This window comes from Pelodiscus sinensis, chromosome 4 (assembly GCF_052426305.1).
Source record: "Pelodiscus sinensis isolate ZL-2025 chromosome 4, ASM5242630v1, whole genome shotgun sequence".
Taxonomy (NCBI): domain Eukaryota; kingdom Metazoa; phylum Chordata; order Testudines; family Trionychidae; genus Pelodiscus; species Pelodiscus sinensis.
This window is the reverse complement of record NC_143055.1, coordinates 35,331,372-35,359,132: the sequence shown is the minus strand read 5'-3', so window position 1 is coordinate 35,359,132 and position 27,761 is coordinate 35,331,372. Positions and strand designations below refer to the sequence as shown.

The window sequence follows — 27,761 nt, the reverse complement described above, 5'->3', positions numbered from 1 at the left end:
GACCGGTCATCTGAAGAAGTGGGCTGTGCCCACGAAGCTCATAATACCACCTACATGTTTTGTTAGTCTATAAAGTGCTACCAGACCATTTGTTGTTTTTTTCTTTACAGACTAACTCGGCTACTCCCTGAAACTACTGATTACAGTATGTTAACTCAATACAATAGCTAATTTGGCGCTACTTAAGAATATGATACCATTAAAAACATTACATCTACTATATATTTGAGAGAGTTTGACTGTCCAAGAATTCCTCCCAAATGATAAGAGGAGTAGCATCACCAAATTCAGTACACAGCTTTCTCTTATCATAACTTAAAGCAATGTAAAGGTTTGGCTATACCAGGAAAATGGGATGTGCCTGGAATAAGATTGCTTCTTATAAAACCATACAGAAAAGAAACAGAATCACCAAACAGGTGAAAGGGGCTAGCTATTCCCCTTCATAAGGGAGTGAGGGGAAAGTGCACAGTTTGCTGCATTTCTCATTTTGGCTGGGGGGTGCAGCAGGCAAAGGAGTTCTGCACTTTTCTCTTGCTTGCTGATAAGGACAGGAAAGGGAAGGGTAAGAAGCCTTGGTATGAATTTCCCAGGGGGAGGGAGAGGGAGTAGTCAGCCCTCCCACCCACCCACCATCCCTTGCTCAGAGCCCCTCTTCACCTCCTCCAACACTGACTCCTGCACCTCCCACTCTTCCGGACTCCTGCACCTGTCACACACAGAGTCCTGCCCTGAGTCCTTCCTTAAGGGCCTGAGCAACACTGGATAAATGTGCTAATACTGGATAAAACTAAACAGTGTATTATATTCCAGCAACCACCAAAAACAAAGCATAAAGCCTTCAGCATGTTTGAGTTTGGCTCCAATTCAACACTACTTACACATTCTAAGCAGACTTCAATGATATCCCCAAATACAGCCCATTAACCCAAGAACAGTACAGTATAACATGGACATTTCTGCAAGGTCCCCTTTAAAGTGGAATGGTCATAGCTTCCTGACAAGCTGCAGAGGAGAGGACATTCTTCAATCTAGAAAAAGTAGGGTTGTTGTGGATCCCTCCTTGAGTAAGTCAGTTACTTTTTTGAAAGGTAGGGAAGTCTCCCAACAATTGGAAAGGAAACCATCATTCTTCCCATCATTCATGTCCTTTGCAAGCTACCTCAGTTGCAATCAAAGATTACTAATATTGCAAGAATTAGAACAATTTCTACATCACACTAGTTGACACAGACTGTGGGATGAATAATAATCACTTGTGACTAAACCCAACAGTTCCATGGTACTGAGCAATCGTAAATTGAGATACCATCACCCACAGTTTTGCATTACACTCCTCTCTCAAGTACAAAATATTATTCTCAGTTTCCAGAGACAACAAATGCATGTGATAACATCAATTCTTGGTAATTCTCATGACCTGAAAGCAGAGCTAGCATTCCGACTTCAAGCTATTCCCACTAAGTTTCAAAACCACATGGACTGATGACTGCTTAATCTCTGCTTCTCAGACTATGGTAGTGAGGAGCAGCCTAGCCTAGTGAGTAGGCTGCAAACCTGTTGTAACCAAGACAGTCCCCTGCAAGACTGGGATTTATCGACTGAACCATAGCAGCGTTTTGACTGCAGAGGGAGCACACAGCTCGCAAAATGTTACGTGCAACCAGCATGCACCTTACTTCATGTGCCCTTGCTGTAAGTGAGTGTTGCTTTTGTAATACTGGTTTGGGGGGGAGGGGGGAATCTATGTGGATGAAAATCAGCAGAATCTGGCAACCCTCTGTGTGGGCAATGGTAAACAAAAGGTCTCAGGAGCCACACACAGAACCCCAATGGGCCGTAGATTGCTTGTCACTGCTCTAAGGGTAGATCTAACACTGCAATAAATCACCTGTAGGTGGCCTTGGTCAATTGACTCTGCCTCAAGGCTATAAAATTGCAGTGTAGACACTCAGGCTGGTGCCCAGGCTCTGGGACCCCACTAGGGGGAAAAGTCCCAAAGCCCAGGCTCCATCCTGAGCCCAAATGTCTACATTGCAATTTTATAGCCCCACTAGCCCAATTCATAAGTCAGCCCCAGGTGTTTTACTGAACTGTAGACATATCCTGTGTGCAGATAGCTCCAAACAAAGCGCCTCTCACATATCCCACACCTCTCACTGTCGGTGACAACTACAGACATACTAACTGTGGTATGCAAATCAGCTTATATGCCAGATGACTGGAGAATAACTAATGTGCTACCAATTTTTTAAGGCTACAGAAGTGATCCTAACAATTAAAGGCCAGTAAGCCTGACTTCAGTACGTGGAAAACTGGCTGGAACTATAGTAAAGAATAAAATTGTTCGAGACATAGATGAACATAATTTGTTGGGTTAGAGACAATATGGTTTCTGTTAATGGAACCCATGCCTCACCAATTTATTAGAATTCTTTGAGAGGGTCAACAAGCATGTGGGCAAGGGAGATCCAAAGGGTCCTAAGCAAAGTAAGGGACAGGATAAGAGGAAAGGTCCTCCCATGAACTGGTTAAAAGGCAGGAAACAATGGGTAGGAATAAATGGTCAGTTTTCAGAATGGAGGGATGTAAAAAAAATGGTGTCTCCCAGAGGCCTATGCTGTGACCAATCCTATTCAACATATTCATAAATGATCTGGGAAAAGGGGATAAACAATAAGGTAGCAAAATCTGCAGATGTTACAAAAATACTCAAGGTAGTTAAGTCAAAAGCAGACTGTGAAGAGTTAAAAAGGAATTTCACTAAAAAGGGAGACTGGACAACAAAATGGCAGATGAATTTCTGTGTTGATAAATGCAAAGTAATGCACGTTGGAAAACAATCCCAACAATATATATAAAATGATGGTATCTAAATTAGCTGTTAACACTCAAGAAAGATCTTGGAGTTAATGTGGATAGTTCTGACAACACCCAATCAATGTGCACAGGCAGTCAAAAAATAACACTGGGAATCATTAAGAAAGGGATATATAAGAAGACAGAAAGTATTATATTACCACTATATAAACTCATGATATGCCCACCTTTTAAATACTGAATGCAAATTTAGTTACCCCATCCCAAAGGATATGTACTGGAATGGGAAATTGGAATTGGAAATGGGAAACAAAAATTATTAAGGGTATGGCGCAGCTTGTTTGAGGAGTGATTAAGACGACAGACTTTTCAACTTGAAAGAGAGACAACTAAGGTCTATAAAAATCATGTCAGAGGTCTATAAAATCATAAATGGTGTGGAGGAAGTACTATTTACTCATAAGACAAAAACTAGGGGGTCACCAAATAAAATTAGAGGAGAGCAAGCTTAAGAAACAAAAGGAAATATTTCTTCACAGAACTCACTCAACCTGTTAGATAGCGATGAATTGAAAAGTCACGTAACCGCACACAAAAAATATCAGTTACACAGCTATTTGACAGTTCCTGGGAGCTCTCTGTCAGAGGCAGCAGCATGTGGTGGCAGGCAGGAGCCAGTCTGAGAGAAGAGCCAGTGTGCAAGAGGAGCCCCATGGACAGAGGCTGCTCCAGCATCTGACAGAGCAGCCTCTGTCCGTAGCAAGCCTGAGCAGCAGCACGGGGAGGGAGGCAGCAGCTCATGTGAGCCGATGCACACAGGGAGCTGGCTTGAAAGCTGGCTTCCTGTGTGTACCAGCTCCTGCCTACCTTCCTCACCCTCCACACGGCCACCTCCCCATCAGAGGCAGCATCTTGAAGAGTGGGGGACACAGTTCCATGGATCCAGTACAGCACCGGCTCCCGCCCTGCCTCCTCCCCCCCGCCTCTGATACAGAGGCATCAAGTGAGAGTGATGTGGTGCACTTGATAAAATTTAGCAATAAGCCTAGGCTTTATATTGCTTGGAAATTCAGATACCCATCTGCAATCTATACAGCATTTATCCGATAAAAAATTCAAGTATATCTGTTATGTGATAGTGTGCTTGAAAAGGCAAGTTCTGCACAAGAAGGTCTGCAGTATCAAAACCACACATTGATAAGATGTAGAAAACAGAGGAAACTATTTTTTAAGTGACTCGCTTAAGTTGTTGGAGTGGAGAAGGCAATTAATTGGTGTGGGTCACTGTATAGCTTACACAGAATTAAGTCTTTAGTGGTGAACTGAGCATGAGGCTAGGAGTGCTGTTGAGCCCAGTTTGAGACATTCATGTATGAATGCAAAACAGAAGATAAACTAAGACAACATTTGGAAAAAGAGAGACAGGGAGCCTTTATCACCCTTTTCTACTTCTGCTTTTTTCAGTCCCCACACTTTTTAAGACTAAACTATGGATGAGGACACCAAAAAGTGGAGTGGGAGTTACCACCTACCTACCTCTCGGTAACAAATTAATTATAGCAGCTTAGATTGTACTACTAATCATTTTAAACCCAATCCTGCAACATTTGAAACCTAACTGACAGATAAAGCAAGACCTACTCAGAGGCCCATAGCACCATCTAAGAGCACTTCAACCTCAAACGGACTCTGTAGCCACTCTACAAGAGCAATAACTCATTTGCTTAGGGCTATAAAACTAGGGATGTTAATTAACATTTACAATTTGAACTGGTTAAATGCTAGGTTTAACCAATTAACTCTGGAGTAATCCCCTCCCCCCACTTGCAGCACACCAGGCTGCAGCTGGGGTGGAGGGGCTGCTTTAGCCCCAGCCCTGCCATCTTCACAAGTGGGGGAGAGGGGTTGCCATGGCCAGGGTGAAGAGCCTGCTCTAGCCCTGCCACATGCTCCAGCCCTGACTCTGCCATCCTCATGGAGACCAATCCCAGCCCACCGTGAGGAAGCTGCTCCAGCTGGGCCTGCTCCAGCTGCAGACAGGGTACAACTGGCCAGGCCAGTTAACTGGTTACACCTTATAAACAGGCCAATACACCACCTGCTTACCGGATAACCAGTTAACCTCTTACATCCCTACATAAAACATGTGGCAAAAAAGTAACTGAAAGACAGTACCTGACTTCAAAGGGCTTACTGTCTAAAGTATGTTACGCAGCAAGTGAAAGAAACAAACATAAGGAAAGAGAGGACGAGGTAGAAGATAATGTCAGTGATTATATTATGCATACGTCTCATTCCATCATGTTCTGGAGGCTGCTGTCTAGTGGACAGGGCACTGTACCAGAAGCAGAGAGAGCTGAGTTCCAATCCAGTTCTGCTATTAACCTGCTGTGGCCTTGCACAAGCCACTTATCTGTATGCCTCAGTTTCTTCTCCCTAACCTTTGTGGTGCATTCAGGTAATGAGCCAGATCCTCCTGTCCCTATGAGGGAAATGAAAGAGTCAAAGGGTCCCAAGCAGGTGAAGAATGTTCCACAAGTCAGCTGATGACAGGGGAGTCCTGCAGTAGGCAGACCTGGCTGAAGCCAGGAATCTGAAGCTTTAGTCCAAAGGCTGGCACAGTTTCCAGGAGTTTAGTTACAGACAATATAAAATCATTTGTGTGATACAAAGTTTCATAAAGTAAAACATGCTTAAAAACATGCTTCGCCTTCTGGTTTTACATGCTGTACAGCTATGATTTTATGCACAACACGGCTCATGAAAAATAAGAAAATTAGGCATTTCAAAAATATTCTCAAACTTTCACTTCTGTAAAAATGAAGTCATTAAGTTTCAGTTCATACCTAAAATGGAATGGTTTGAAATATAGTTTACATTATATTAAAAATTATTCTGTTGCCTGTGCACATAATATATTCTGAAGAGAAGACTAATAAAATTCCTAATTTTTTATCATCATTTTTGAGCAAATTATTCTCACTATACTGCACCAAACTGGTTTATTACAACCGATGAAAGCTTTTTGTTTTTGTGAGTGGATTACCATATGCACCATGGACATGAAGATACTTAAACAACATGGGGGGATTTTTTCATAAAAATGATTCCATTTCAATTTCAGGAATTTGCTTACAATATGCTTTTATTTTAAAAAAATGAACCTGCTTAAATTAAAATTGGAATTCTGATAACCTATGTTAAAACCCAATCTACTAAAATCATAGAAATAAAAAAGACATGTTGAATCAGTAAGTACTCAATACATTAGATGATACACAGAATTAGGAAAAACAGCCTTTTACTCACTTAATTCCACATCACATGCATACTGTATTAAGTAGCTATGTCTTTACTGTGAGTTAACTCCGATGTTCATCTATTTCCACCTTCCTCCCCCTCAAGTATCAGTACTTTCACTATGCTGTGCAGAAAACAGTTTCATTTTCCCCTCTATTTAAGGGAATTTTATTGAACAAAAAACTGTTTTGTGTAGTTTTTAATTCAAATACAATTTGACATATAGCATCAACATAGTTAATGAAGTAAATAAACATTAACAATAGAAAGAGCCATATTTTTTCATTTCTCTGTGTTAAGACATATGATTAAGTAATTGTGTATAGCTACAGCATATCCTCCTGGTTAGCAAAAAGCAATAAAGCTACCACCTGGCCTGCACGGGCCCCTCTGGCCACCCAGTTATAAAGGCAACACAAAAGTAAGGCAGTACAATAACCAGTACAAAAATCCCTACAACAACCTTGCACCTCCCCTTTCCCCTGTGATTCTCTTTTGGGGTGAGAAAGTGAAATTATAGGGTAAAAGTACATCAAAGACCAGATTTAATGAGGGAGATCATATTTCATGGTCGGTGACATTTTTCACAGCTGTGAATTTCATAGGGCACTACTTTTATTCAATATCCCTTTCTTAAAGGGAATAGAAAACAAGTTAAGCATTTCTGTTCCTTTTTTTGTGATGGTACTGCACGGAACAGCGTACCGTCACCTATTTTCCTGAAATAGAAAAGGAATGAGATTGCACTGCGTGTACCAACACCTGTTTTCCTGGGGCAGCTCGGCTCCTGATGGAAGCCTGCTCAGGACATGCGGCACTGTGGCTATTAAAGGGGCCACGACTGCATTTCGGCTCCTAAGGCAAGTTTTTTGTTGTTGTTTTTCCCTCAAGTTTTCCTTCTTTTTGGTTTTTTTTGCTCAACAGTGTACTGGCACTTTTTTTCTTACAGCACTGACGAACAGTAATGATCAAATGAGCTGTAGATAACAATGATCATATTGCACAATAATATGGCGAGTTTTTAATACATAAATTAGGATTTACTGAAAATGCTTTTTGCTACTGAAAAGTGCTCCCTGTTCAAATACAGAAGCAGAAGACGATCACCAGCCAGACACATGAAAACCAGGACTTCAAAAATCCAATCAGTGGCATCAGGAGGCTTCCCTGGTGATTATGAGACTTGTATCAATTCTGAGTAATTTAAGCCCTGTAATTTAAAAAAAAAAAATCAGAAGTTCCTAGCCATTATGGATCATTCCAAATGAGCAATGAAATATACATTGATGGCTTCATCCTACCAAGTCTTTAGTCAGACATCTTAAAAATTCTAATGTCAACGGTAGGCCATAGTTTTGCCACTCAAAAGTAGTTCTGCTATGAAAGATGACTACAAATGAATGAAGGTTTTTGCTCAGTCAGTTCCTATGTCTGCTTATTTACTAATCAATGTAAATTTTGAAACTTTTTTTTTTTTGCGCTTTTAGTACAGCCAAGCCAATATAGCTCCAGGACAGCCTTTGCCTCACACATCAGACCTGTTAAGCAAACAAATATACTGCACCTAACAGTTACGAGTCACTAAAAAAGTTTCGCTTCCAGATTCCACATTAATTTTGCAGAGCTAAAAAAAATTTGTGCAGAAAGTTGAGTTACTGACACACTCAGGGAATGCATACAATGCCCACTTTACAGTCACTGTTCAGAGCAGAATCATGTTTTAACAAGACTGGCAAGTTTAATTGCAGATATTCACAACAAGGTAGGCAGCATAGAAACTAACATGTCAATTTCCCACTGCTGAGGCTTGGGAAACTTCAAATCAGAGTGGATAAAACTCAGTGATTTTTTTTTTTAAATCCAAAACATCCAATTTTTTTAATTTTAAATCAGATTTTTTATTTTTTAAACCATCAATACTAATTTATCATTTAAAAATAAGTTACAATTAAATCTTATACAGAAATGCTACTCCAACATTTAGTCTCAGAAAAATGAATTCATGTCCGTAGTCAGTCCAGCCTAACAACCCAGAACTGGCAACAAGCAAGAGCTGGGTTTCAATTTCTGTTTCTCAGCAGACTAACATGTGCAAATATTACCTGGAAAGGACTGTTTTTGTATTGTGTTTATGTGGTAGTGGACCTGGGCCAAACACAGCAAAGTTAGTTAAAACATTATCTAAAGACAGACAATATATAGGAAAGGACAAAGTCGGCAAAGAAAGGAACAGTGGAGTGGACTGGAAAGACAAAGGGAAGGCATCATTTAGCACATACGTTCCCCCACAGTTTTGCCATAGAAAAATGTCATGGCTTCTGGGTATAAAAAGAGACACCATCTGGAAATATTTTAAAGAAATTTGTTCCCTAGGTAAAAAAGGGAAATTGTCAAGGGTAAGCAATGTAAGAAAATGCAGGACCTAGCTGCAAGAATCAAACATAAGGAAAAATGATTCCTGAGAGAAAATTATGTGGATATGACTGAAGAAAACTATGATGCATTGCAAAATTGATCGATTCTTCAAGACTCTCTATGCCTTTTAGCATAAATGTGATTTAATAAGGAAACTCCCAAGCTGTTTGCTATGTTGGATGTTGCTAGAAAAACAATGTTTAGCTTAGCTAACTCTTATGGCTTGTTTGACAAGTTAACTAGGTTTAGAATCTACCACCCAAGTATAAACTCCAGAAAGCTGAGGTAAGAAATCTAGACTTGCAGTTGACACTGAGACTATGTCTACACTATGGGGTTTTTCCAGGAAACGCGTCTGCTTTTCTGTGCTTTTTTTTTTTTTTTTTGGCGCGGAAGAGCAGATGTTCATTCGGAAGCCCTGACTTCCTCACTCCACGAGGAAGAAGGGCTCTTCCATAAGAGGAGGTTTTTCTGAAATTTGGCCCAGTGTAGAAAAGCCTCTTCCGAAAAAGCTATCGGAAAAAATATGCAAATAGTGGAGAGCAATTTGCATACCTTTTTCGAATAAATCACTGTAGTCTAGACACAGCCTGAGTGTCATTTTCTCATTTTATATTACACAGAACATGCCCCTTATTTTAGAACATCATGGTCACAGACCATAATGGTGATGCCATAAGTCTAGTCCCTATTTTACTTCAGCGAAACTCAGCTATCTCAAAGAAACCCCCATCTTAGTATACTTGTTTACAGTGGGGCTTACTCCAAAATTAAGCATATTCTAAGCACAGTCAGTCTTGCAGTTCCTGGTAACTTGAAATCAGATCTGCATCAAAATGACAGTGGGTAGAGGGGATGAGAGCTATCTGCAGAAGCTTTAAGGATACCATACATTTAACAGACAAGTCCTCAGAACGCCAGGGTTAAATTATTATTTTTTTAAATATCAGGACAGCAGTCAGCTGGCAACTCTGGAGACTGCTGCAATAGCAAATGTGAAACATTTGTGACTTAGTTTTTATCATTTATAATGTATGCTGCTGCATCTGCAGCTTAACACAGATGAGTATTACGTATTATTTCCTAAATTAATACAAATCAAGTTACTGAAAAAAATTACACAAAGTATACTTGCTTAGATGTTGCAAAATGTTGCTTTTGGGTATAAATTAACATGTTTTAGTCATCACTTTTGCACCACAGTTTGAAGAAATATGTGAAGTAGTATTAATGATTTCAATCACCTCGATTTAAATCAGTCCACCCTGGTTCAAAAAGATAGACATGAGACCTATTAACAGGGAGGACCACATAAATAAGAGTCCAGAAAACAATAGCTGTTTTTCCCTCCCCTCTATGCTCAGACCCCAGCAGTCAGACAGCTCTGGGAGAAGTTTTAGAGTAATAAAATCCTTCCTCTAAGCAGGCAGAGGCTAGCGTGGCCTTCAGATTTTTCAGTCAACTATTAATCAGATACTACTGGCTGAAATGAAAAATGAAGCCACCATCTTGCTCAGTTTAGATCCTTCTCCTTTCTAGCAGATAGCTGTGGTAAGTAGTCAAGGTCTCAGACTAAGTTATAACACTTAAACCTTACTGGTACAGGTCTCCAAGTTTCTTACTGGTACATACTAGGGATGTTAAATTTCAATTAATCAGTTAATCAAGCAGTCGATGGAATTTCCATCAACAACTTGATTAATCGATAAAGGGGAGGTGGAGCACTCACTACCCCAGCAGTGCCTCAGCCTTTTAAATTTAGCAAGAGCCCCATGGGACTCGTGTTACATTTCCAAGGCTCAAGCACTGCAATGGGAACACGGGGCAAGTGCGAACTGCTTCAGTCCCTGCTTGCCCCGTGCTCCCTGCAGTGCTTCTACTCTTGCTACATTTCAAAAGCTGGGGAAAACCAGCTTAAGTCGAATTCCACTCCCCCGTCCCCCCATCCAGCCCCAGCTCCCACTCCTCTCCTCTTACTGCCTCTCTCTGATAGAGGCAAGAGAGAGAAGTGACTAGTTGAGTCATTACTCAACTATCCGATAAGCTTATGCTTATCATACAGTTGACCATTCAACTAGTCGCTTACATCCTTAGTACATACGTATCTTTAACTGTTAGGTTTAGACTTCTGGTAATATTTTTCATACTACAAGGAAAGCAACCTTGGAATAAGAATCAACAAAAACTAAATAGGCATAAGATTATTTTTCTCTTATACGAAAACACTGCTGTGGACACTATTCTTCATGAATAGATATTGCTGCTCTCACATCTAATTGGATAAAAAGAACTTCTTCAGCTCTGTAAATAACATAGCTGAAGTCAGTGTACCAGTAAGTCGACAGTTGAGACTCTCCCATCAACTCCACTTATGCTTCTTGTTCTTGCATAGTGATGGATTCGGGAGAGCACTCAGTGGTTGATTTATCACATCTAGCATAGTATACAGATGTGATAAATCGCTGGATGTATAGCTGCCCATATCTGCACATGCCTTGGTGCACATAAAATTTATTTTGCACGTGGATGGAAAAAAAGAGGGAACATTGTTTTGTAGTTCAAGTTATTCCCTTTAACATCCATTACTTTTATGTGCCACCACTAAATTATATCTGCCACTAGGGATGTTAAATGTCACTTAATTAAATAGTCGATTAACCTCATAAATTCTTATCAGTTACTTGATTATTCTGTAGTCCCCTGGGGTGGGGCCAGCAGCCAGTGCGCTTTAGCTCCACTCCTGAGGAGCCCCCTGTCACTCCCCGCTGCTGCCTCTGTATGAGAGGCAGAAGTGTGGGGTGCCAGGTAGGAGCTGGTCCGTGAGTGGAGTCAGTTTAAAAACCAGCTCCCCTCACTGACCGGCTGCCTGTCGCCCCACGCTATGCTGCTGCTTCTGATACAGAGGTAGCAGTGCGGATGGCATCAGCCCCTGTCCAGGGGAAGGTCTGAGCTCCCAGACACAGAGCGAGCTGGAATTGAGATGGGGTGCCTGCCTGCCCACATGGCTCCTAATATACTTTAAATGCAGAGCTGCGGCAGGGGTAGGTCCCAGACCGGGTACAAGCCAGGACTGAGCTGGGCTGCTGGCCAGCCTGCTAAAAAAAATGTACTGGCAAGGGGGATGGGGGAAATGTGTGTAGTCTATAGCATTGCCCAATAAGTTTTTGCTAATCAGTTCATCGACTATACTATTACATCCCTAACTGCCACTATTTTCTTCATTCACCTATCTTGGTTAGGTTCCTCAGAAATTCTTCAGTTCTCTGTGGTCTTGAGAAATGTATTAATTCAATATTCTGCAAGTTTAAATACTATTCACATCCTTAGTGAATACTGAGGTAACAGATTAATTCATGATGCTTACTGGTTATAGATAATTTGCTGGAGCAGCCCCCACCCATGGTAGGCCCAGCTCAGTCAGAGCAGCCTCTGCCCACAGAAGAGGTAACATTCCAGCTCAGCATGGTAGATGGGAGGGGGGCACTCCAACCCCCCAATCAACCCCATTTAAGCAGTTAATCTGTTGAACATAATGTTTAACTAGTTAACTAATAAAAGGAATTTTACATCCCTAGAATCCACTTCTTTTTCCAGATCCAACGTATTAAAACACTAGTCCTAGTACAGAAGCTTCTGGGCACCATGATTTAACTTTGTCATGATCAAAAGTGACCTCCTACTACTAAACTTTTTCATCTCAGCCAGCTTCCCTCCTACATGTTATTTTCCTGCTCTCAACATCTTCATATGTTATCCAGTCTTATTCTCTCTCTGTACATGCCCTAATCTGTCCCTAAACAGAGGCAAGGAAAGAGATTTGGAAGAGATACTGGAACTACATGTCTCATCAATTTTGGCAACACAACAAAAATAAGATACTACAGTGAATGCAGTTTCAGAAAATGTTTGATTAAAAACAAAATGTTTGTATTTGAAATGCACCAAAGTAAAATAAAACTCACAGAAAATCTAACAAGCACGAATATATGGTTAAGAGGAAAGAGAATTATATGAATGTCTCAGTCAATCAGATTAGGTTTAAACAGCTCAGTAACTAAAATACCCTCTATGGCTATGGAGTTTCACTTTGGTGAGTTTACTTAGTAAATTTGAACTGAGAAAGCGATAAGAGATTAGGTAGGTGGCAATGTCCCACAGTCTAATTGCTAAATTATATGCCTCAAAAGCCAAATAGTAATTTAAAATGTGTACTGGCCAAGTTTCACCTGCTCTGTTGCACTTAATATGATTCTTAGTTCCCAAGTCAAAGGGAATACCACATAGAGGCTTCTTCTAAATCTCATTATGTAACAACATAAAAACTAGATACTCCACCATACATATAAGATAAGTTTGAGAACTAATGATCTATCTAGAAACAGTAAGCCATGCTTCATACTCAACCATTAATCATTTACTTTGCCTAATGAGTTTGCATGTCTAAGTTTTAGCCCCTCTCCATTATCTCTAACACCAATCAAATCTGCAAGTTAGAACTAATAAAGCAATTATCTTGCAGCCCTACTGACAGAAATCACAGATGATTAAAATGACACAGGAAAGGGGAACTCCAGTTCCAAAATGATTTTGAAACAAATGTCAAGCTAATCAGCAAATTAGTTTTAGTTAACATCAACAGTACAACTTGCATGCCAATTTTGCCCTTCATTTTACTAACACACAAAACTAAAATAAGTAAGTCACAATTCTGGGGTAAACGCATCAGAGCTGGACAATAACTTTTGCAGGGGGAAGGGAGGAGAAGGGACACCAAGAATTTGGTAAGTGGTCACAGGCCACACGTTCTTATTATGTTAATGGAGGGACAAAGGGAGTGTAGGATATGGGATGGAGTTTGGGTCCAGGAGAGGGTTCTTATCTGGGAGAGAGAGTTGGGAGAGTGCGCTAGGTGCAGGCTCAGGCCCTGGCCAGAAAGCACTTACAATAGGCAGTTCCCAGCTGGTGGCTCATTCACGCAGGAAGGCTGCCTGCATGCTATGGTGGCCACATGCCACTGAAAGCAGCCGGCTGCTGCTGGCAAGTATCTCTGCAAACCTTTTGGAGAGGGTGAGAACTCCGTGCACTGCCCACACCTACAAGCACCATCCCCAGAATTCCCATTTAGCCAATTTTTTTAGAAGTGGGTTGTACCCACAAAAACTCATAATACCATCTACCTTTTGTTGGTCTTTAAGGTGCGGCTAGACTTTTCGGGTTTTTAAATTTTTTTCCAGTTTATGAAGTATTATGGTTACCTCTTGGGATCTTTGCTGATAAACTGTCACTATTTATTGATCTTTCTTTTCTTCAGATGTAGACATACATATGCGGAAAGTCATCTGCCTTTTGAAGCTCCCATAAAAAAAAAAAGCCTCTGAAATGAATTTTAGCACACACTGGACATGCAATCATTTTAGCAACTTTCTAGAAAATCCAGCTTAGGCACAGATCTTGCTATAAACAGAGACAAAATGTAAAATAAAAGCATCACAAGCCCCAAATAGGGTTAGTTCATATTTTGGTACAAATTGCTATAGGTACTACTGACAAATCTGAATTATCTTAATGAAGTCATTTTTTTAAAAAGACAAAATTTTACATGAACGTTTGCTTTCTGCTTCTCTAGTTTATAGCTCCAAAGATAATTAAAACTCAAGCTTATGTTCAATAATGTAACACTACTAAAATTTAGTCTTTACTTGTATGATCGAAGTAGGAAAATTGTTCCTATGCATCCATTGAGCAGCATTAGTATGTACTTATTCAATTACAGTAATTTGAATTTTCCCTTTATCTAAAAAGGTTTCAGCTATACTAATGAAACGATCATTCATAAGAGACAGGAGGTAACTGTTACCTTCTACTATACACTGGTGAAACCTCGAATGGAGCACCCCATCCAGTCCTAGGTGCCACACTTAAAGAAGGATGTGAGCTAACTAGAGACATTGTCAGCCGACGGTCAGGGCAGTGTGTGCGTGTGTGTTACACCCAAGTCTTCAACTGCTGAGACACAAAGTCTCATTGCAGTGGGCAGTCTAGGAGGCTGGAGGGCGCCCCAAAAAATAGTTTAACATCTGTGACTTTACTGCTAGGACCGGGGTCCCATCGCAGAGGGCAGCCAACAGGCTCTCAGACGCCCCGAGTTGATAGGAAGAGCTTATTACACCTTAGATTTCAGCTGCTAGAATTCGTAATTCCTTCACAGCGGGCTGCCTTGGGGAAAGACTGAAAGGTGCCCCAGTGGATTGTGCCACCTGGGTGTGACACAAATCCAAACGCCCAAGCTCTCCCTATATCTGTCCCTAATGACCGGCTGAAGTTCTTTTAAATTGTGCTTGGTTCTATTACAGCAACTGAAGGAGTCAGGTTAAAGCTTAAACAGTAACAGGTTTATTGAGGAAGCTTATAAATCATATGGTTACAATGGCTATTGCTCTATTTCTTAACTGCTACCAAAATATAGATCTTAAAAATGGTTACAAAGAAGATAAAGATAGAAAAATAGAAATAATGGTACCAAGTAACAGCTTACTCTTTCTATGTGTACACTTAAAACAGAGGACCACATCCAGGTACAATTTTTACCCCCTTCTGTGCCTCTCGACTCCAGCATGTCAGGCCAGGGCCGGTCCCTCAATTCCTAGGAAAGATGAAAATACGAGGTGGGCGTCCCCATAGAACCTCGGGAGGCCAAACACCTAACCCGACCAGCAGGTAGAGGGTAGAATGACACTCAAAGTGAGTGTGTGCTGGACCTATCTTTTATACTCATGGGGTCACGTATTTCTCTTTCTTGTCTGTCATGCCAAATGGGGCTGGTCTGTCTTTTGTGAGACCAGTTCTTACAAGGGAGTTGTGAACTTAATTTACACTTGTAAGAGAGATAACTAAATTGGAATTACTGGGGATTCTTTTCTCAATGGGAAATTCCTCTCCCAGGGACTGTGTGTGTGTTCGAATCAACATGGGTGCCAGCCGGGGCAGTTCTCGCAGCCTCGAGGCCAGCTTATTGACTTAATCGCTCTCTCTCCACATATCTGGTTTTTTTTTCAGCTTCTCAGGATCAGATGAGCCAGCATAGACTATGCTGATTTTACTGCTCCTTCTCTGCCCTGTATGCTTCAGAGAGGCAAATAAGATGGATGAGATGGGGGAGGGGGGGGGGGGCTGTCTGGCTACAGACATCCCCCAGGAGAAAAATTCACCTATGAGGAAAGTGGGAATATTTGGTCTTGAGAAAAAGATGATTAAGAGAGCACCTTAATAATTTGAAGACTGTATGTTTAAGGCAGAGGTTTAAAACTTATGGCCCACAGGCCATCTGCAGCCCAAGCAGTTCCACAATCTGGCCCACGCACAGCTGCTAGCACCAGAGCCACAGCAGACTGGTAGGAGGAAGTCTATACACTTTCACCACATCCAGTCCCTGCTCTGGCTCTTGTCGCCCTGCTATGCCTGCTCCCTGCTTCCCGTTAGGAACATGACCTCGTGATTACAAAGGGACTGGCAGGAGGTGGCAGCAGAGATTGGGACCCCCAACACTCACCACAGCAACAGAAGCTGCAGGGAAGCAGAGCTGCTCCACAGCCATCTCCCAGGCCAACCCAGTCACTTCATTTTACCCTGCCAGGGTAAAATGAGCACCCTAACCATGCTGACTTGGGAGATGATGGCAGAATGCCTAGTTCTGCTTACTGGTGGCTACCACCGCCGTGGTGAGTGTGGGGGACCCAAACCCTGCTGTCAAGTCCAGCCTGCTCAGGGCTCTGTGGGCCAACCAGAGTATGGGGGACAATCCCATCCATGGGAGAGAGGATGCCTATGTACACACCTCCCCTCAGCCAGAAGGTTGCTGGCAGTGGCACAGAGCTAGCAGCCAGAAGAAATGGGGTTAAATTGCCATGGGGAAACAGGTCAGGATGGGGGGCACACAAGGAGGAAATGTGTGGGCTGGCAGGTGGAGCCAAGAGACACATGGGGGGGTGAATGCACAGAGTGGCTTCTGGAATCCTGCCAAAGGCGGTTGCCCACTGGCCCACTAGTGATCACTGCCTCAAATCCTCCTAGTGGGCTAGTGAATGGCAAGGATGTTAAATGGCGGTTACCTAGCTAATCATATAGCCAATACAATTTTTATTGACTATATGATTAATTGATAGGATTGCACTGCAGCCACAGTGGGGGTAGTTCTGGGAGCCAGCTCAAGCTGGGACTGAGCAGTCCCTGATCATGCCGGCTCTGGGAGCCACTCACACTGCAGCCCTAAATTTTAATTGTAGTACGAGCAACCGGGCTCTTACTACATTTAAAATGCAGAGGAGCAGCATCCCAGACCAGCGTGAGCCTGGACTGCTCAGTTCTGGCTCACTGAGTCCATCAGCCCCTGCTTGCGGTGGACACCCCTGTCCATTGCAAACAGGGTCTGATGTTGGAGCACTCTGTTGGTGGCGGACAAGGCTGACTGCCACAAACAGAGGCTGCTCTAGCACCAGCCCCGGACTGAGGCCAGCCCTAGCTGCTGCTGCCATCGCCAAGCAACCCCTGTCTGTGAGGTGCGGGGAGCAATTCCCCGCTGGGACCCCTGTGGACAGGGGCTGCTTTGTAGCAACCTTCCCATCCCTACCTGCCTCTGATGGAGGCTATAGGGGGAGGGGGAAGACAGGCAGCACCCTGGAGATCCAGTTTTTAAGTTAGATAGATGTAAATTATCTTTTCCCCCTCTAAATGGAGCTGGTGAGTAGGCTCCATCAGCCCTAGTGAGGCAGTCTTGATAGTTTTTGCCACACAAGCTGGAATGGTCAGTGGCATGGCATCGCAGTCAGAACCCTTTGGCGCCAAGCTTTGGCTCCTCCAGTCAGGACCTGCAGTGGGACCAGCAAAGGTCCACCAATAGAGGCCCACTGCATCATCTGCATTAGAGAAATTCTCCCCTGACAGGTTGCGGGCTGATGATAGCCCTTATATGCCACTCTAAAGAAGCTTCAAGGAAGAGATAAGCTCCTTCCCACGCCATATTTTTTTTAAAACATTTCTCAATATTCAACCTCTCAGTTGAGTGACAACATCGCCTCCCAATTCAGAGATACAGATTTTATTCTAAACCAAAAAGTAGCTTCCTGTCTTTAGTACACAATATTAACTATTCATTTCACATTCATGTGTGTGATACTGCCTTTTGGGAAGAGACATCATAGAGGAAGACAGTACCAGGAAGGAGGCAAGGGTAAGGACAAAAACTGAGAATGTCATATTCTGGGGAGACAAATTGTCATGAATTTTGGGTGCCTGCATTAGTCATAAGGGTGTAATCAAATGAATCATACAATACAAACTTTATAATACCTCAACATAATCACAATCTGTTTATGTCACAAGTAATTCCAACCATGTGCCTTCATTTTATTCTTTTTCCCCCTTTTTTCTATCTCTCTGAAATATATTAGTTACTATGGAAACATTGTTGCTTTTAGTATGAAAGAAGCTTAACAACATCCACAAATACAAAAAGTCAATTTATATAACCTGAAAGTCACTCCTGTATTCCACAATGTAGAATTTATGTGTACGCGCGCACACACACAGAATATTTATGTACTTATGCCATATAGTATATTCTTTACACAGACTCCTATATTTTTTAAGAATTGTACAGCTATTATGTAACACTGAGTTTGTACCACAGTCACTTATCTCCTTTCATATCATTGATGGCATTATTCCCATAATAATTTTACTTTCAAAGGGGAAAAACCAAAGAAAGACAAATATTGAATAAAACAGACTCAGAGTCAAGAAAGGTGTCGTACTCAAGAAGGTGACAAAATTGTATTTGCATTACTACACTTTTTCTGGCCTCTAAGTTTGGCAAAGTGTCAATCATTCATTCATGGTGCCATCCCTAACTTATGGCAATAAAATGTATATCAATTTGCAAAGCACCCCTTTTATGCCTCATATCTTACACAGTAGCTACTTCAAATACATACTATAACTCATCTTTTCCCCTAAAATGTATCTACAGAACACAGACATGCTAAGTAAAAAAGTACACGGGATTAAGCTCCAAGACACCAACTTTTAGCAATACTGTGTGGCAATAGCATATTATCATTTTCAATACACATAGGAAATGTTAAGAAAGAAATGTCTTCTATAGTGTTGACCACAGCTAAGTATACAGGTAGTCTTGCAGGTGTTTCCTCTCCCATTCAAGATAATGAGAGTGAGGCAATCTATGTTATGACTGAAACACTTCCCTGTGACAAGTGAAGCATTTATTTAAATGCTTTCACAACACTACTTTCCATGCAAGGTCTCTTCAGCTCTGGCTAATGAAATGCAGGAAGGAAACAAAAGCCAGCATTGTGTCACTAGCCAATGTTCACTGCTCACTATGATCAGATCACCCCCTGGATGAAACAAAACTTGCCTCAACCCAGGGTATTATATTTATAGTACCATTAAATAAAACAGTAGAGGACTCAAGATACGGAACATGTGAAAAACAAAAGTCTTAGGAAATTTTCAGTTATGGACAAAGAAGCAGGTTTAAAACAAAAGGAAGTTTTTCTTCACACAGCGCACAGTCAACATGTGGAACTCCCTGTCAGAGAATGTTGAGAAGACCAGGATTTTAACAAGGTTCAAAGAAGAACTAGATAAATTCATGGAGGTTGGGGGGTGGGGCAGGGGAAGCTGCTCCATAGGATGCCTGTGAAGCCTCTGTCCATGGGGAGATTGGGCTCCCACAGACAGAGGCTGCTGCCCTCCACGCTGCTGCCTCTGTATCAGACTCTCCATGGACAGGGGCTGCTGCCACCCCGTATTGCTGCATCTGTATCAGAGGCAGCAGCGCAGAATGGCAGGCAAGAGCTGGTCTGCATGGGGAACCAATTTTTAAACCATCTCTCCTTGCAGATCAGCTCCTACCTGCCACCACACGTTGCTGCCTCTGATAGTCTAAACTCCCCGCGGAGAGAGGCTGCTCCTTTCTATCAGAGGCAGCAGTACAGGATGGGGGGCAGTCAGATCCGGTACTCGTGAGGAGCTTCCTTTAAGCTGGCTCCCCACTGGCACAGGCTCCTGTCCCTCCTCCCCACCGCCCTCCACTGCCTCTAATACAGAGGCAGCAAGGGGAGGAGGGAAATGTGTGTTGTCAACAGGATTATTTGATAAACCTAGGTTTAATCAGTTAATCATGTAGTCACCTACACACTGACATCCCTAACAGAAAGAAGACCTCCATAATTTAAAACAAAAAAAATCCTTGAAGTCAGAAAACAAGATGTCTTTTCAATAATTCTCAAAGTTTAGGTAAATTTTAGGCATTGTTAAAATAAATAAACCAGCACAGTCAAGTTTAGGGATGTAAGTGACTATGCTAGTAGTCGACTACCCAATAAGTCTAGGTGGAAGGGAAGCAGAAGTCAGTGGTGGGGGGCTTAAAATCCAGTTCCCCGTTTCCCCCAACACCATCTCCGCAGTGCGAGGGGAGGGGCAGGAGAGGCAGACACTCAGCCATCTGGGACCCAGCACGAGTCAGTACTGCTCAGTCCCAGCTTGTACTAGATCCTGGACTTACCCCTGCTGCAGCTCTGCGCCTTTAAAATTTAGTAATAGCCGGATAGCTGCTCAGTCTCAGCTCACACCAGCTCTGGCAGCTATCCCTGCTGAGGCTCTGCAGAGCACCTCCCCTTATCGACTAATCATGTAGTCGATACAAATTGTATCAACTACACGATTAGCCAAATACCTGCTCCTTAACATCCTTAGTCTAGTTTGATAAAACTTTTCAGTGGAATAATCATGACCCACCGAATGCTTTGGAATCGTATGTTAAGGAAAAATTTACAGGATGAGGATAGAGGCATGTTAATCAGGATGAGAAAAATGCTTCCAGTGTAAAGACTCTCGAAGAAGGCCTAAGCATGACAACCAAGTAGTAAAGAAACAACATTTTTTTGCAGAGTGAAGAAGTAACAACATGTGGAGTAAAGGTAGGTGGAAGCTAGGCTGTTTAGGGAAGGAAAAGGAGCCCGACTCTTATTCTTACACTAAACAGTTAAGTACGGTCATCTGAAGAACTGTTGGAGATAAAGTAGCAAACTCGGAGATTGTTTATGAGACGGTATTTTAGACAGTCTGAAAGATATTGTGAAGCCATTTATATACATAATGACATAAGTACTGCTTTTAAAAATACATAGTTTGTAAGAATAGCAATTTGAACTTTGCCCAAGATATCTGAAATGTGGAAGATGCATAAACAAAAAATCTGTTAAAAGTCACTTAAATCCACATGGCACTGTGAAGATTCTTTAATCATTGTACATTGCATTATGTGGGGCTAAGAGAGCATTTACAGTCCACATAAAATCAAAACAGATCTCTGCGGTTATATTTCATATAAATCTACACTTAAAAAAAAAATCAACCAATCTGGTCTGTGAAGACAATAAAATGCATAGGCAGATGCATCCATATAAATTGCAGTACTCTCTCAGAATTGTTTATTAATATCTACAACCACTACCATATAACACACTACAAAGACCAAATCCTCACAACACCATTCTGAAGTATGATCCCAAATTTACAGGTAGAGAAAAAGACAAATGTAACTTGCCCTATGCTACATAGCAAGTCAACACAACATCCAGGGCTGAAATTCAAGAGTTCCCATCTTTCGAATTCAAGTGCAGTTCACTAGACTAAGTTGCTTCACTTTGCTGCATTGCAAAAGTCACTCACGATATCAAATTGAGATTTCGAAGACTGTAGATTAACCTGGATTTTCTAACCCCGAGGTCATTCTTATCATTACAAGATTCATGTGTAATCTTATCCACAGATGTTTAACAATTTTCACTCAGGGCACCAAAAACATTAACAGTCTACATTGTTAAGTCAGGTGAACTCCTTTGACTCGCATATTCACAATGTTTTCCTCTAAGCCTGATAACCTGGGGCCAAAACTCTGCATTACTTTCAACTACTTTTAAACATAATATCTATGTGTAAATCCTGTCACACTGCAATTAAGTACCCAAAAGTCAAAAGTTATAAGCTTCCTAACATTCAAAAACATTAACTAGTTAATTCAAATGTATACAAGCATTTCAAGAGATATACTTGTTATTGACATCAACACTTCCAAATTCCTAAAGAAAAATGCAAGTTAAAAAGACTGTTGAATGGACACTCTTTTTAAATGTTTTATCACAACCTGTGTTTTCAGCCCCTGTGCTGGCAATTTTGAAAATACTTGCAAGTTTGCCCATTAGGCTTCTGTGGGTCATCCCATTTTCCCAAGGCTGTATTACTGCTCTAATGAGTCATTCCCTGCCACATGTTTTGATGTGAGACTAATGGACTCATGCAGATTCCATAATACATACACACCCACTCTCTTAAGCGATTAAAATTATGCTATGGGTCCTTTCAGAGCACGTGAACAGAAATGTGTTTATGATTCTTCCAGTAAAGCAACCCACATTCTCACCCATCTCCTGCACACTAGTGTTGCAAGTATATTTTGTGCAAATTAAATTAGTTTATCTGGAAACTTTCTCACCAATATAGTTAAACAGTCATTATGTGTCTATGTGTAAGACTCCTTCACCCTACCAAAGACGCCAGGAACATGCCTCTTTTCTGAGGATACACAAACTCACTAAATACAAGCCACATCCTGGAGAGCCAGACACATGATAAATGGTTAAGAGCCATGTCTCATTATTCCTGAAGAGAACTATACAGCCAACCTTCAAAATACTCTTTACATTCACACAAACACAAGCCACAGCAGGAGCCTAGCCGGGGGGGGGGGGGGGTTGTCCAAATCTTAGTTCAACAGGGTCTAGCACAGATTCCTTTTCAGACTCTTCCGGGGGTTTCGCTGGTTTAAGGCAGGAAAACTGGCGAATGCCAGCTAAGTTCCCCATACCAGAGTCAGTACCGCATTGCTGCGATTTTCACGAGCAACATCCAAAAAACCAGTCCCAGCCCCCTGCAGCTCCGGCTGGCTCCTCTGCAGAGAACAGCAGCAGCAGCTCCGCAGTGTCCATCCCCGCTGGGGAGAAGGAAGCGAGCTCGGGGTGGGACCCGCAAGCGCAGCCAAGCGCTGGCAGAGTTTGCAAACCAAGCGGAGACAGTAGCTGCGGAGAGGAAACCAGCCCCCAGACACCCACGCACCCCCACCCCAGCCCGCCGGGGCTGTGTGCACAGCGAGCCCGGCGGGGCTCTCCAGGCTGCACGGGACGCGGCTGGGCTGGGACCCCGCGGGTAGCCGGTCTCTCTCCGCCGCGGGTCCCCCCGGGGCGGGACGGAGCTTGCGGTTCAGTGCCAGGCTCTGCCCCGCGCCCCTCCGCTTGGGAATCTGCTCGGGGTCCCCCGCCCGCCGTTACCTGTCACCCCCGCCGGGGACTCTGCCGCAGAGGCGCCGCTTCTCCTCCTGCCGCCGGCCCCGGACTCCAGCTCGCATCCCGCGGCGGCCAGGAGCAGCCCCAGCAGCAGGACCGGGACACCTGCTGCCCCCGGCCGCCTCCTCGCGGCGCCGCTGGGCACCCGGACGCCGCTCATCGGTGCCGCTGCTGCAGCGACCGCAACCGGCTGCGCTGTGGCGCGTCCACCCCCGCCCGGCTCCGGCAGCCCGAGCGCCCCGCCCGCCCCGGCGCCCCACGCTGCTTCCGGGGCTCCGCGCCTGCGCGGGGTGACGTCACCGCGCCACGGGGCCTGGCGGCTCCCCGGGGAGAGGGGCGGGGCCATCGCAGGGGGCGGGGCCGCAGTTGCTGGCGCGGGCCGGAAGCTGGGGGAGGAAGAGGGAGAAGCGGAGGTGGCAGCTGGCGCCGGCCCAGGGGGAAGCAGGGAGCGCGGCGCGGGGGCGGCGGCCGGGTGGCCACATGGAAACGCGCCTGTTGCCGGCAGCCGCAGGGGGCGGCAGAGCGAGAAGGCCCCGGCCACGGGGCGGTGCCGGTGTAACGACGGGAACTGGATCCCTCCGCCTCTGCGCCCGTTGCGGTGTCTGCCGAGCGAGCGAGACATTGTGCGCCGCTGCCCGTGCGGTGCTCGCTCGGGGGGACGGGGGCCGTGGGCGCAGCACGTCTCCCGCCTTCCTGGGGCGCGGGGCCAGGGCTCGGGCAAGGACAAGCCCGCTGGCCCAAGCGGGGCAGCTGAAATGCCTCGCGGCGGGAACGCGTCCCTCTGCCACTTGCCGCGGCGGCCACCGCGCTGCGGGCGCTCAGGCAGAAGCGGGGCAGTCCCGCCCCCGGTGTATGGAGATGCCGTTAGCACAGAGCGTGGCTCCCAGCCAGCCCCTCGGCCCGGGGTTTGGCGGAGGGAGCCGGAGCCCAGCCTCTGGCCGCCAGGGCCCGGGGCAGCCCCTAGAAGGGACGGAGCCGTGTGCGGAAAGGGAGGGTCAGGCTTAGCCTCCTCACCAGCGTTCTGCGTCCCCACACTGTGGAGCCCAGGCCTGCTGCTATGGCCTTTACAGAGGTAGCGCCCAGCGTCTAGCTCCTTTATAGCGCCAGGGTCCGAGGCAGCTGCCGCCCCTGCTCACCCTCATTGGTAAGCCCAGGCTTTTATTTATGGGCCCTGGGGTGAGAACGCCTCTAGAAACCACAAGAAGCATGCTTCCGTTGAACAGTTCTTTCAGAGGTAGCAAGTTGTAGGAGTGAGGTTTAAAATATCTCCATGACCAGTTGCACTAGTAATCTATATTAAAGAAAAGCCTACTGCTGGGTGCTTTGCAGCAACCACTCAGCCCACCTCTATCATACTCAACCTGGAACCTACCCCGCATTCAACCCCACTGCCAACTCTGTCCACACATCTATACAAGTGACATCATTACAAGACCTAACGACATAAGCCACCACATCAGAGGTTCATAAACTGCAGATCCACCACTGTGATCTATGCCATCCAGTGCTAGCAATGCCCCTCTGCCATGTATATTGGCCAAAATGGACTGTCTCACTGACAAAAGATTAATGGACACACATCAGCTATTCAAAATAGTAACACACAAATCTGTTGGAACATTTCAACTTGCCCAGGCATTCACTAATGGCTCTAAAAGTGTCTCTATTATTTCTAAGACATTTCAAAAGTTCCCTGGAGAGAGGAACTACAGAATGGGGTTTCACTTACAAGTTTGACCTGGATAGGCCACTACTTTCCACATCCTAATGACATAAAATGCTAAACACTGGCAGGAGCGGCCCTAGACGAGTTACCGGCAACTGGTGCCCTAGGTGAAATGCACAATCGGTACCCCTGCCTCCAAAGCCCTCAACGGCCGTTTATCTTAGCCCTAGGCGACTGCCTCGTTCACCTGTATTGACGGGCTGCCACTGAGCACTGGATTCTTAGAATACTTAGAGCCCACTCTATTAACTTCATTTAGCATGGACACGGTAATTGCATTTTTTCACTGCATTTTTTTTCTCTTCTCTTTCCCTTCCCAGCCCCTCTCTCTCTTTTTTATTTGCAACCTGGACCCCTTTACTCCACTCATCTGAAGCAGCAGGTTGTGCCCAAGAAAGCTCAGGATACCATCTACATTTTTTATAGAAATGTAGCCGTGTTAGTCTGGGGTAGCTGAAGCAAAATGCAGGACAATGTAGCACTTTAAAGACTAACAAGATGGTTTATTAGATGATGAGCTTTCGTGGGCCAGACCCACTTCCTCAGATATTAGAGGTGGGGAGAGTGGGATGTTTGTGAGTTAATGGTATTACATCCCACTCTCCCCACCTCTAATATCATCAATTCACAGACACTTACCTTCCTTCCTTCCACCCCCCCCCCCCCGCATCCCCTTCCTGTTCTGAAATGTGATTTGTCCTTTTCATATGTGTTCATTTTTTTTTAAATTGTATCCTTTGGTATATATGGTTGTGACTATTTTCTTCCACTATTTGATCTGAGGAAGTGGGTCTGGCCCACGAAAGCTCATCATCTAATAAACCATCTTGTTAGTCTTTAAAGTGCTACATTGTCCTGCATTTTGCTTCATCTACATTTTTGTTAGTCTCTAAGGTGCTGAAAGACTATTTTCTGTTTTTTTTAATTTTTACTAAAATCTAGTAAGAGACGTTTGGTTTGGTCAAAATGGGTTTGACATTTGCACTTAGATCCAAAAAAAGTGGCTATAAAATAAGTAGTATTGGAAAAGATTAACTGTCCCATTAAAAAACTGAAACAGGAATATCAATCTAAGAGAAGCTGTTTTGCAATCAGGGATAACCAAAGGAAAAAAGCTTCATAGGGGTAGCCAAGTTAGTCTGTAATAGGAAAAGCTTAAAAAAAACAACAACAAAAAAGTCACTAAATCTTAGTTTGGCTATGTCTACACTGCCCTCTCTTGCACAAGAAAATATGCCAATGAGGCGATGCGGTGAATATTGCCATGCCTCATTTGCAGGGCTCGACAAATCTGCTTATCTACTTGCCCATGGCAAGTAGATTTCAGCCGGTTGTCCCATTCACCAGTGGTTCACACATGCACAGTGTGGGTCTTGTGCATGCGCAGTGCGGGGCTGGCGAGTGGTTTTTGCCACAATCATCAAGCCCTGCTCATTTGCATACTTAATGAGTTGCCATTGTTGCACAGCTCCTTTTTGCACAAAAACCCCCTCTTGCACAAGAGCCATCCTGCCGCTTTTTTTCAGGAAGAACGACTCTTGCACAAGATGAGTTTTTTGCACAAAAAGGAGCTGTGTATATGGCTCCTTTTTGCACAAAAGCGCCTTGGGCAAAAATGGCAGATCATTAAGTATGCAGATGAGGCACGGCAATAGTCACCGCTTTGCCTCATTTGCATATTTTCTTGCGCAAGAGAGGGCAGTGTAAACGTAGCCTAGGTGTGTTGACTGAGCAGCAGATCCACCCATAAATGTCACATTAAAAGACTTATTTGCTACCACATTTTCCTTGTAAATATGATCAAATTACTGATATAATTTGTCCACATGGCCCTCATAAATAGCTAATAAAATCCTCCTCTTGCTGTATGTAGTCACTTGCTCTTCCTTCCTGCTCTGCAGTGTTTGGAGAAGAGTACATTTGGCTAATCCTGTGTGCTCTTCCCAAAGAGCAGTATATGAAGTAAAATTGCTACGTAGTATTTACAAAAAAATTGAGCTACACAATCAAGCTTAATCAATTCACTGATAGTTTTAAAATGTATATAAATTTAGCAACTTTTCACTGAGGAAGGGACATAAATGAGAGATTTTTACCCTGGGAAAGAGGGATTGGGACAAAAATAAAACTAGAGAAATAAAGAAATTAACATTAATTTCTTTGAGGATCCTTTGCATATTCCCACTCATGGGATATATTAATAGCAGGACTCTGACCCACCTTCAATGATGACTTAAAAGTTCTAGTTAAACAAGAAGTACAGGACTGCCTTGCCAAACTTTGCATCTGAGCTAGATTCTAAGTCTAAAGAATAATGTTAAGTAAAAGTGTGATTAGAGCTCGAGGGTGCTGTTCCAGATATTTCTACTAGAGGAATATGTTTACATAAAACCATACAAGTTGCCTTTGATCTAGTTGACTGAGTTCTGTTGCCTGGAGGAGAGGATAATCCCTACAATTTATAAGATTCATAAATACTTAATCTAACCCTCTAACCCATCTAGAGAGTCTGTACAGAAATCCCCCCTCCTTTTTGGGGGGAGGATGGTCCACAAGCTATAAACAGCCTTGAAGTTAGGACTATTTAGACAATGTAAATAACAAGACAATTATATATTAAATGTGTGATGTGAAGAATTTAGTTTTCCCATCATGAGCATGGTGATTAGGAAAACACTGGGAAAATTACAAATTGATTTATGTAAACATTAGATACTGGATTGCTATCAAAAACACTTTTTACAGATTGAAGAAGTAAAGAACAGTGCTCCAAAGGGATGTCTCATTAACTGTGCTAGTACTACATTGAGATCCCAGGAGGGCATAATCAAAAAACAGGACTATATAGCACTTTAAAGACTAACAAGATGGATTATTAGGTGATGAGCTTTCGTGGGCCAGACCCACTTCCTCAGATCAAATAGTGGAAGAAAATTGTCACAACCAAATATACCAAAGGATACAATTTTAAAAAATGAACACATATGAAAAGGACAAATCAAATTTCAGAACAGAAGGAGGATGGGGGGGGGAAGGTAAATGTCTGTGAGCTAATGATATTAGAAGTGATAATTGGG

General features: G+C 43.4%; 1 protein-coding gene across 2 annotated transcripts in view; it reads right to left on the bottom strand.

Moving 5' to 3' along the window:
- Nucleotides 1-23,221, bottom strand: part of STIM2 (stromal interaction molecule 2) — a 134,391-nt gene extending 111,170 nt beyond the window's left edge. Inside the window, exon 1 of one of the 2 annotated variants that reach the window (XM_075930612.2) lies at nucleotides 22,944-23,221. In XM_075930612.2, coding sequence (XP_075786727.1) covers nucleotides 22,944-23,118 — 175 coding nt within the window. In that variant the 5' untranslated portion in view covers nucleotides 23,119-23,221. Of the gene's footprint in view, nucleotides 1-22,483; nucleotides 22,892-22,943 lie in introns of those variants that run through there. The other variant, XM_075930613.2, reaches the window with a different exon arrangement.
- Nucleotides 23,222-27,761: the final 4,540 nt, after the last annotated feature.